The sequence below is a fragment of the Ascaphus truei genome, chromosome 19 (assembly GCF_040206685.1).
Source record: "Ascaphus truei isolate aAscTru1 chromosome 19, aAscTru1.hap1, whole genome shotgun sequence".
Lineage (NCBI taxonomy): Eukaryota > Metazoa > Chordata > Amphibia > Anura > Ascaphidae > Ascaphus > Ascaphus truei.
The window spans coordinates 7897307-7909084 of record NC_134501.1 but is presented as its reverse complement, the minus strand read 5'-3'; the positions used below and the strand labels follow the sequence as shown (position 1 = coordinate 7909084).

General features: G+C 45.1%; 1 protein-coding gene across 3 annotated transcripts in view; it reads left to right on the top strand.

The window, feature by feature from the left end:
* The first annotated feature begins 2104 nt into the window (after positions 1-2104).
* Positions 2105-11778, top strand: part of JPH3 (junctophilin 3) — a 51253-nt gene continuing 41579 nt past the window's right edge. For 2 of the 3 annotated variants that reach the window (XM_075576431.1, XM_075576433.1), the window contains exon 1: positions 2105-3135. In XM_075576431.1, the coding sequence (XP_075432546.1) occupies positions 2754-3135 (382 nt within the window). In that variant the 5' untranslated portion in view covers positions 2105-2753. The remainder of the gene's footprint in view (positions 3136-11778) is intronic. The other variant, XM_075576432.1, reaches the window with a different exon arrangement.

The window sequence follows — 11778 nt, the reverse complement described above, 5'->3', positions numbered from 1 at the left end:
ACCAACACATTCTCCCCATCTTGTTTCATTTTCTTAATACCGATACTATATATACACGTGTTTGTAATTGTAAAACATAGGCCCAGAATGCCACATGTACACATCTCTATTTTATTCCTGTCTTGGTCAGAGAAAAACTAAGCTAACATTTTGGGAGTCTATGTATCAACTTAGAGAAAATTGTGTTTTGATGCACTGCTTTGTTTTTTGGAGCAGTTTCCATCTGATGTAGAATTTTAGATTTACATGGCGTATGGAGGATTTGGGGTGAAAATAAAAGGGAAAAAGAATGGAGCACAGAGACGCAGAATGTGATACATCTCATAATAATCTGTGCACCTTGTAACTCCTCCCCAACACCTCCTACCTACTCTCCCCAAGGTGCAAGCTGGGGCAGAGACGCAGAATGTGATACATCTCATAATAATCTGTGCACCTTGTAACTCCTCCCCAACACCTCCTACCTACTCTCCCCAAGGTGCAAGCTGGGCAGAGACGCAGAATGTGCTACATCTCATTATAATGTGTGCACCATGTAACTCCCCCCAACTCCTCCTACTGACTCTCCCCAAGGTGCAAGCTGGGGCTGAGACGCAGAATGTGATACATCTCATTATAATGTGTGCACCATGTAACTCCTCGTCCAACTCCTCCTACTGACTCTCCCCAAGGTGCAAGCTGGGGCAGAGACGCAGAATGTGATACATCTCATTATAATGTGTGCACCATGTAACTCCCCCCAACTCCTCCTACTGACTCTCCCCAAGGTGCAAGCTGGGGCAGAGACGCAGAATGTGATACATCTCATTATAATCTGTGCCCCATGTAACTCCTCCCCAACTCCTCCTACTGACTCTCCCCAAGGTGCAAGCTGGGGCAGAGACGCAGAATGTGATACATCTCATTATAATGTGTGCACCATGTAACTCCCCCCAACTCCTCCTACTGACTCTCCCCAAGGTGCAAGCTGGGGCAGAGACGCAGAATGCGATACATCTCATTATAATCTGTGCACCGTGTAACTCCCCCCCAACTCCTCCTACTGACTCACCCCAAGGTGCAAGCTGGGGCAGAGATGCAGAATGTGATACATCTCATTATAATCTGTGCACCATGTAACTCCCCCCAACTCCTCCTACTGACTCTCCCCAAGGTGCAAGCTGGGGAAGAGATGCTGAATGTGATAGATCTCAAGGTGCAAACTGGTGCAGACGAGACAAAATTGGAGCAAAATGTTTTGCTACATGGGTGCAGGGTGAAAATGCCCCGCTTTTGAGCCAAAATGGTCTTGGTACATAGAACCCATGGTGTTTATGGCAGAGAATAATATATATACCATGAAAGATCCTATGCATATGTAAAGTATCCTGTTTTATTTATTATATACATATGTCAACTCTTGCTTGGTTCTCTGGCAAATTCAATATTGCAGTTCCACCCTTGTATTTTTCCACGTAATAATACGACTTCTAATATATTGGTTTTAATGCATTGTGTGTTTGTGTAAAAGCTATAGAAATCAAATAGATACTGTATGTTTAGATCCATCCACCGATAGTTCTATCTGAGCTCATTTAGAAAGCTGAATGTATAAATCCACATTTGCCTTGTGTAAGTCACAGAACATAATGTACTAATATCAGGTTTGATATGGATTGATCATTGCTGGCTGGGGATAATATGCCCTGCCTCCATATTAAATCCCGCCCCAGTGCTGACATTGAAATGCATTGCACTAAATGCTAACCCTATGGCCTGCCTGTCTGAGATTAGCCTCCTGTCTCCAAGGAGGAGGTGGAAAGCTGTGTACTGGGTGTCTCCATGTAACATTACGCAGTTCCTGTTTCTTTAAATCCAAGCAGAGGGAAGGGGAGCTGTGGGAGAGGGCTTGGGGCAATTTTTGGATCTTCTCTCATAATAATAATAACAACAATAATAATAATAATTAATAAAAAATAAATAAAAAATAAGATTAAAAAAATAAGCACCTGGAAGACAGGAGGACAGAAGAAAGGAACCGGTGTACCAAGCTGATGATAATAAGCAGAGATCTCCATATACAAGGGGGGGGGGGGGGGGGGGGAATCACAGCAGCCATAGGGAGGGCAGACTGCTGAAGCTTTGCTCTGAGCCAAGGAGACATTGACTAAGAGACTCATCCAATGCAGAGAGCTGAGGATCTGGCAGAGCAGGGCAATCTCATCGCAGGCTCTGTATGTTGAGGTGTGTGAGGGAGAGGAGGTAGGGAGGAGGGAGGCAGCGAGAGAGATAGAGGAGGAGAGAAAGGGATAGGCAGCTGCATTGCTGATCTCCCACCCACCCCCTTCCTCCAAGCATCCTGTGGTCATCCCCCTACTCCCCACCCCCCACCCTCCCCCAATATGCTGGGGTGCGTGGGGTCCCACTCAAGCAGGATCGGGGAGGTGGTACCCCCGTGCTGAGGAAGGGGGGGGGGGCTGCAACCTGATCGAGAGAGGTGGAGCTGCCCACTGCAGAAGCCACCACCGAGTGACACTTCCACGAGGGATCCTGGGGTCTGTTCATGATCAAGACCCATTCAGGATGCTCAGTGTGATGTTGAATTTGACTTGATCGCTGGTGGATCCTGTGGCTTCCTCCTTATAACGCTGACTCCATCATCACCCCCCCCCCCCCCCTAACCCCCTCCTCTTCTACCTGTTTATTTCATTCATATTATTATTATTATTTTTTGGTGGGCATTTTTGCGTGGATTTGCAAACTGAGTTACATGCATGTCAAGTGGGGGAAGGTTTAATTTTGATGATGGGGGGTCCTACTGCGGAGGCTGGCAGGATGGAAAGGCTCACGGCCACGGGATCTGCACTGGTCCCAAGGGGCAGGGCGAGTACACGGGCTCCTGGTGTCACGGCTTCGAGGTGCTGGGCGTCTACACCTGGCCAAGTGGCAATACCTACCAGGGTACCTGGGCCCAGGGCAAGAGGCATGGCATCGGGGTGGAGAGCAAGGGCAAGTGGGCTTACCGAGGGGAGTGGACCCACGGATTTAAAGGGCGCTATGGGGTCCGGGAGTGCACCGGTAACGGAGCCAAGTATGAAGGCACATGGAGCAACGGTCTGCAGGATGGGTATGGCACGGAAACCTACTCTGATGGAGGTAAGACACCCACGTGTGGGGTGGAGTAGGGTGGCAGTGCCCCTAGGAACGGGAAACCATTTGGGGACAGAGGATGACTAATAGGGTTTGGGGGAAGCAGTGACACTCATAGGGGCACAGTGTATGGGAGGTACATTATCATTTGGGGGTTGGGTGATGTGTCGGTGCCATACAGAATAGGGGGTGGGGGGCTGTTATAATAAGCTTGGTTGAAGACTGGTGGCCAGATGGGATCACATTCGTGGAGGAAAACACTGGGTGATTTAGTGGGCAGCATATTATCGTTAAAAGATATACAGTAGTGTGTAGGGGGCAGTGCCACACAGAATAGATGGGTGGCATTGTGTGGGCTGTTATAATATGCTTGGTTGGTAGAAGACTGGCGCCTAGCAAGGATCACATTCATAGTGGCAAACACTTGGTGGGTTAGTTATGATTAGGACATACTGTAGTGGGTAGGGGGCAGTGCCAAGCAGAATCTACTCACATGGGTTGCATCAGGGCAACGTATTATTATGGTTAGGGTAACAGGTCGGTTCCCTAAAGAAAACCACTTGCGTTGGCACCTATTGATCTTATCCATACTATGGGGGAGGCATCGTATAATTAAATGATTAGAAAGCCTTATACCTGGCAGGAATTTCCTCTGAGGGACAGTCATTGGAGAAAGTCAATAGACAGGGCATTCTGCTGGAGGTGTATGGGACCAGGTGCAATTCTCTGCAAGAAGGGGGCCTTTCAGGTGTAACTCCTTTAGTGTGTCTGTCCCATTGGAAGGAGCCTCCGTTATTCCCTTTACCAATAGCTTTCACTGAAGCCTAATTATTCATATTAGTATTGTATCTGCAGCCCCAATTCTCAGTGCACTTGGCCATTGGAATACATGAAAGAATCAGTTCTTCCAATACAATTTGAGTTATTAGCAGAAAGTTGTAGAGTAGGCATTACATTTTACCCCAAAATGTTCCTTCCTATTGTATATCAGTATTAGAAATCAAAGTATATTCATTTCTGGGCCTCTCCACTAATTCACAAAGAAGCTAGATCATGTTACATATTTTAGTCAGGCTGCTGGACTGAAACTCAGTCCCTTCTTCTGTTTTCCCAAATTAAAAATGGCTGCTCTTACAAAAACTGTATGATACATGTCCCATTTTCAATTATAATGCCAGTTTCATTTCTGGAATGAATCACGGTGTTGTAACGTGTTCAGCCTCCATGATCATTTTCTTCTAAACAGAAAAAAATCAATGTGTGCGAGATCATATAATGTCACGTAAATGCAAGAGGGACCAGCAGTGTATTACAGAGCAATCCATTACTGGCCCTGCTTCCACCGAAGGGGTTAACACGTACAAAGCTCAGTGGCAGCTGAAACAGGGTAGTGCGTATAAAAAAAGTGGTTATGGGGCAGAATATCCCCAAATTGGGGAACCAACATGCAGATTGTTTCACAGAGAAAACGCCACCTAATAGTGATACTTAAATGTTGCAGCTGTTACTGTGTCTTGGTATAAAGCACGGGTCTCAAACTCAGCCCTCAAGGGCCACCAACAGCCATCTTTTATGGATATCCCTGCTTCAGCACAGGTGGCTCAGACTGAGCCACTGATTGAGCCACCTGTGCTGAAGCAGGGATATCCATAAAGCCTGGCATGTTGATGGCCCTTGAGGACTGAGTTTGAGACCCCTGGTATAAAGCATGTTAAAAACATATTGAATTAACATGAACACAATGACGTGAAATAGGAATATAATGTTCAGCCTAAATGACCAATTTGGTGAATAAAACAAGCTTCCTGTGCATCACAGGGACACACATGTGGGTTCTAATTGGAGTGTGGGGAAAGCTACTTAGTTCTCAACTGCGCACTTTGTTTGCTCACCATTTCAACCCCTGCCTTTCAATTCTGACCCGAACCTTCTGCAACTGCCCTCTACATTGAACCACCCATCATTATAATGAGAGAGGAGCAGTGTTTGCAAGGCAAAATAATCTCTGCCATATTGGATCGGTGGAAGTGGGATGTAGGGGGTCATGTTTTCTAAATTCCTTCAGAGCCAGTGCACTCAAAAGTCCACCTTTGGAGTGGATACATGAATGTCTTACAGCAGGGGTGCTCAACTCCCTCCCCCCCCCCCCCCCCAACAGGTCAGGTTTTCAGAATAGCCCAACTTCAGCACAGGTGGCTCAATCACTGGCCACCTGTGCTGAAGCAGGGACTGATTGAACCACCAGCGCTGAAGCAGGGATATCCTGAAGATTTGACCTGTTGGGGTGGGGCCTGAGGACTGGAGTTGAGAACTCCTGTCTTAGAGGTAAATATAGTAAAGTAAAGAAGATATGGTTATTATGTTGGACTGATCACTGCCATTCCTCTTGGGGCGAGCTCTGCCTTGCCATTTCCCCTGGGCTCCTATGCTCCCTCTTTCCAGCTGATCTATGAGGACCCTTCCCCTATCCCTGACACATTCCTTTTACCCACCCTGCCGGATGGAGGCTGCAAAGTAAACATGACGCAGGGAGAAGTTGGCAACTTAACCAGCCAAGCTGCCACAGCTGATTGTGGGGGTCCCATCATAAATACCCCCATAGCCATTGAAACCCTAAACATGATGCAGTTACCCTTATTTGTAAAGCATTCTGCCTTTGTCGCCCCAATCAGAAATTGCACTGATACATATGGAAATGGATGTACACAGTTGCTGGCTGCACCTATCAGACCTCCAGGATAATGTGATTGATTGCTGTGTTGATCGACTTATGGTGGGGGGTGGGGTACGTAGGTCAGACTCCCTTGTTCGATACTTTATCCAGCCGCCCCACTTACAGGGGAGGATGTGCAAAGCAAGCTCCTGTTAACTGCTGCACTACTGCAGGGACCTGCAACACCTTGCAGTGAAATACATCACAGGCCCCAAACATAAGCCCTGTCCCTGCCCCAACTGCAGAGACATGCCGTGCATCCTCACGGGTCGTAGGGTGGAGGAATGTGTGTGGAAGGGTGGTAGGGTGGAGGAATGTGTGTGGAAGGGTGGTAGGGTGGAGGAATGTGTGTGGAAACAGGACACATATCAGGGAACGGCTGCATGCAGCTGCTGTGCAAGCCCAGTGCTTGTGTACAGCTTGGAAAAAATGAAACATTGTGAAACGCACAAAATCAATTGCCAGTGGCTGCAGCCTTCAGCTTCCTTATTAGCAGACAGCACCCCCTCCTTGCTTCTAAAATGTCAGCATAATAATAAGCAACAGCAGGTCTTATTTGCTAGAATCCCCTAAGAGACCCATAGATGTGCTGTGCTATTCTGCAGTGGATACTCATTAGTGATGCACAAATCAGCCTGGTATGTTACTTTACAGCCTGAGTAGTGGCCATATGTTAACATGTATCCATTGGATTCATATATCGTTGCCTATAGTCTGTACGAATCTGAGCCACCCTCAGCCGACACATAACCTCTCCTTGGGAAAGGATGTCCATTCAATGATTGTTGCACAGTTGTTAAGCAGCTTATTTTAGACTCTTGCATGTTCCTTGGTTGTTCTCACCTGTCTTATGCTTGAAAATTTGCTAACTGCAGTGGAAATGCAGCCGTGTTCATCAGTATAAGACAGGAGTGGCAAACTCCAGTGCTCAAGGGCCACAAACAGGTCAGGTTTTCGGGATATCGATTGAGCCACCTGTGCTGAAACAGGGATATCGTGCAAAACTGACCTGTTGGTGGCCCTTGAGAACTGGCATTGGCCACCCGTGGCATAAGAGTTACTCGATTTGGTTGGTACAATTGCAGCCTATTGGTGACGGTGTGTGTCTGCTGTGCAGGTAGATGGTATATTTACAATCGCAACACTATGCCAAGAGGTACAATCACTGGAGATGGATAATTAAAGGGAGCGCCCTAACTGAACAATCGTTTCTTTTAAAATAGGACTAACAGTGTATTCAACCTTTTAAATCAAAGGATTTTTAGAGACAATAAAGGACCGGTGTAATAAGCTTACAGTAGTGGAATAAAGTGTACAGTAAATAAAAATCCCACTTGTGGTGCATTTGCATGTCTGACTGGTCTGCAACCCTGTCTCTCCCCATTATTGCTTAGCAAACAGTTCTTCCACTGCAGCTAGGGATTCTGGGTAATGACATGCAAATGAGCACAGTGTGTCACTCTTTACTTCTCATCCATTTTAACATGGGCCCCTAATGTGAATAAAGAGAAAACGCAAAGTAATAAATATACCAGGCACTGTTGTCTTCCACTGTCATTCCGAATATGTCACCACTATTATAGACCTTGAACATCACTCGTCGCAGCAGAGCTCATGGTTGAAAGTTAAGAGCAAAAAGTGTTACAGTAGGATCCCAAATAATTTTATAGCTCATCGTTGTAAAGAAGAAAGTAACACAATCTTTCCCCCGCCTCCTAAATTGCGTTTAGTAGTTGCGGGCCTGCAGTGCATGCTGGGACATTTGAACAGAATAGTAACCTACTGTTTGCTCATTCTACAAATCTCCTTTGTTATATTTCTAACATTTATATATTTCTAAAACTCTTCTATTTTCTTTTCAAATACAGGATTCCTTAGGTTTCCACAGTGTTTAATTTGTAGTGCGGCCTATGAGTTGATAACCGTAATGATAAAATACAAGTGAAATTTTAGTGATCCATTATAAACAGAGAGTTCAGTGATCCATTGTAAACAGAATGTTTAGTGATCCATTGTAAACAGAACGTTTAGTGATCCACTGTAAACAGAAAGTTTAGCGATCCATTGTAAACAGAACGTTTAGTAATCCATTGTAAACAGAACGTTTAGTGATCCATTGTAAACAGAACGTTTAGTGATCCATTGTAAACAGAACGTTTAGTGATCCACTGTAAACAGAACATTTAGTGATCTATTGTAAACAGAACATTTAGTGATCCATTGTAAACAGAACATTTAGTGATCCATTGTAAACAGAACGTTTAGTGATCCATTGTAAACAGAGAGTTCAGTGATCCATTGTAAACAGAAAGTTTAGTGATCCATTGTAACCTGAAAGTTCAGTGATCCATTGTAAACAGAACGTTCAGTGATCCATTGTAAACAGAGAATTCAGTGATCCATTGTAAACATAACATTTAGTGATCCACTGTAAACAGAGAGTTTAGTGATCCATTGTAAAAAGAAGATTTAGTGATCCACTGTAACAGAGAGTTTAGTGATCCATTGCAAACAGAGAGTTTAGTGATCCATTGTAAACAGAACGTTTTGTGATCCACTGTAAACAGAGATTTTAGTGATCCATTGTAAACAGAGAGTTTGGTAATCCACTGTAAACATAAAGTTTAGTGATCCACTGTAAACAGAAAGTTTAGTGATCCACTGTAAACAGAAAGTTTAGTGATCCACTGTAAACAGAACGTTTAATGATCCATTGTAAACAGAAAGTTTAGTGATCCACTGTAAACAGAAAGTTTAGTGATCCATTGTAAACAGAGAGTTCAGTGATCCACTGTAAACAGAAAGTTTAGTGATCCATTGTAAACAGAACGGTTAGTGATCCATTGTAAACAGAAAGTTTAGTGATCCATTGTAAACAGAGAGTTTAGTGATCCATTGTAACCTGAAAGTTTAGTGATCCATTGTAAACAGAGAGTTTAGTGATCCACTGTAACCTGAAAGTTTAGTGATCCATTGTAAACAGAGAGCTGCTAATATTATTACTCAATTGCAGTATATGTGCAGCGCACAGCAAAGAATGATAAGGAGCAGGTCTGGCAAAAAATATTTCTTTAATGTGAGGCCATAAAATAGAGGGTTGCAACCCTTCTACGCGTTTCGTGCGATACGGGCACTTTATCAAGTGCACGTATCGCACGAAACGCGTAGAAGGGTTGCAACCCTCTATTTTATGGCCTCACATTAAAGAAATATTTTTTGCCAGACCTGCTCCTTATCATTCTTTGCTGTGCGCTGCACATATACTGCAATTGGATTCTCCTGAGCTGAGGCAGCTGCACGCTTGTGGAGAGAGCTACTGGGGATACTGAGTCGTGAGTACGTTTACCTGGGGCCAGCCCAATGAGGTAAAGGGGGGGTGTCTCCGTGCACCTACCCCCACCTTCAGGGTGGATTAGAGCCCCATTATAGGTTTAGTACTTTATATTGGAAACTACCCAGTGTGTGCCTCATTCTCCTTTTATTATAAGGATATAGGTCCCTGTATTTTTGAGCACCATTCTTCTACACATGTAATATTATTACTCGCTCATATTTCAATAACAATCATTTTCACTGAAGATGTTTATTGTAGTTGATTCCATGTAAAATAAAATGATCATTAAACGTCAGTAAATCCCCCCCCAGCCCTTAGTATGGGCAGTTGTTAAACACTCTTCTCTGTCACATACAATATCAGTAACAACACGTTTCCTTCTGTTATAGGTTGAGGAGGGTTACCCAATTACTGGACCATGTTTCAGTAAACTACAAAGTTGGATTAGGCACCAACCAGCTGACACCCAATTCCCTTGCCATTTTCTTAAATTACCTTTAGATAATAGTATATATGGAGATGGCTCAATGCATATCTGACAGATGCCCGCCTTCCAGATTCAGACAGATTACTATAGACAGGCACCAAAAACATAGATTGTAAGCTCAACTGGGCAGGCACAGTGTCTGCGACATTCCTATGTGCTGCGTACCCCGCGCTGTACTGTAATCGTGATGCATGTGGAGTTCCATTGGGAAAAAAAGCGCTATATGAAATAAAGTTATTATAAACCAAAAATGTGCTTTCTGGCTGTGAACTGCCCTAAAACGCAGTCACTTACATGGAGCCTCCACTTTTTTATTCTAGTTTAATGTTGTTTTACTTGTGCAAAATTGACACTAAAATCATTGCACCTGATGGTCAGGATATTCATGTGGATGTGGAGTTGATCTCATTAGTTGCGTTCACAAGCCTAGTAGCTGTCTGGAAGTAGTCTCTGCTTTGTCTAAGGCTGCGTCCATAGATGGACAAGCAGCGCTGAGTCGTGCGGACGCTCAGCGCTGAGCCCCTGCATTCTCAATGAGGATGCCTTGAGAGGGGGCTCAGGCGAGCGTCCGCAGGCGTGCTCAGGCTTTGGAGTTTTCAGCCGAGCGCCAAGCTGTTTTTCAGCGCGCTGTCGGCTGAAAACATCCAATCAGCCTTCAGCAGCGTCAACGTCACGGCGCCGTGACATCGGCGCCGTGACATTGACGTCAGTGCGTCGCGGGCGATTGGCCCAGCGACGTCACTGCTCCGCCTCCAACCTCCTCCCCCCCGGCTCCCTTGGCGCATGCTGGCTCGCCTGCAAGTCCGTGCAATCGCGCTGACTGAAGCAGGCGAGCCTCAGCGTTAGCGCGCATCCGCTCTCCCCACACCTCTATGGCCCGGGCCTAAAGAAGCGTGACCAACAAGACATCCTTTGCCCTAGAACAGGGGTGCGCAAACTTTTCCGTCTGCACCCCCTGCCTGCTTTCCCCCCCTGACATGCCCCCCCTTCTTTACCTGGTTTCCAGCGTTTTCTGACGTCTCAACGTCATGTGCCGTTGCGTTGCTATGGCAACACGGCATCATGTGACCCCGCGGCGTCCTTTGATGCCTCGTCGCCAGAAGCCGCTGGAGACAAGGTAAGTGATATGCAGAGGCCTCGCGCGCTCCCCCGGCATTTCATTTAAATGCGTTACATAGTAGATGAGGTTGAAAAAAGCCATGCATCCATCAAGTTCAACCTATGCTAAATTTAGACAACAGATACTTTATCCTATATCTATACTTACTTATTGATCCAGAGGAAGGCAAACACAAAACCCCAGTGTCATATCATCCAATGATATCTCATAAGGGGAAAAATAAATTCTTTCCTGAATCCAAGAATTGGCAATCGGATTACTCCCTGGATCAACATCCTTCCCATGTTTACTTATGTGGTATATCCGTGTATACGTTTCCTTTCTAAAAAGATGTCCAACCTTTTTTTGAACAAATCTATTGTATCTGCCATCACCGTCTCCATGGATAATGATTTCATTGTAAAGAACACTTTCCTTTGTTGCTGGTGAAATATCCTTTCCTCCAACCTTAAGGGATGACCCCGTGTCCTTGGTACTGCCCTTGGGATGAATAATTCTTTTGAAAGCTCCTTGTACCATTCCCGAATATTGGGGAAGAGCGTGGGGCCTCTGTAAGTGCCATGCATTCCCCCCTCCCGAAAATGTTGCGCCCCCCAGTTTGCGCACCCCTGCCCTTGAAGACATTCAGGTTAAGGTCGTATGTGTTCGTGAATCTAGACCTGCCAATGAAATAGGATCATAATAATTTTTATAGGATAATAATAACTATAATTAAACTCTTCTTCATAAGAAAGACAAATGCCTTCCTTTCTGAAAATAAGGTTACATGACTTGTAGGGTCTTTGTAGTCGGGGTTCCTTGTAGCAATTGTTGCTTGGATGTCTGCTCTTCTTATCACTTTTATACACAATGGCAGTTTAATATACAGTCCAAAGCAGCCGTTATCATCTGAATACCGCCATGGACACCTGTAGGGTTTTTCGTCCACAAATGGCCCAAAAGGCCCTTTAGACTATATTTAAAAAGCCCTTCTATGGTAGCATTCTACAGTAAAT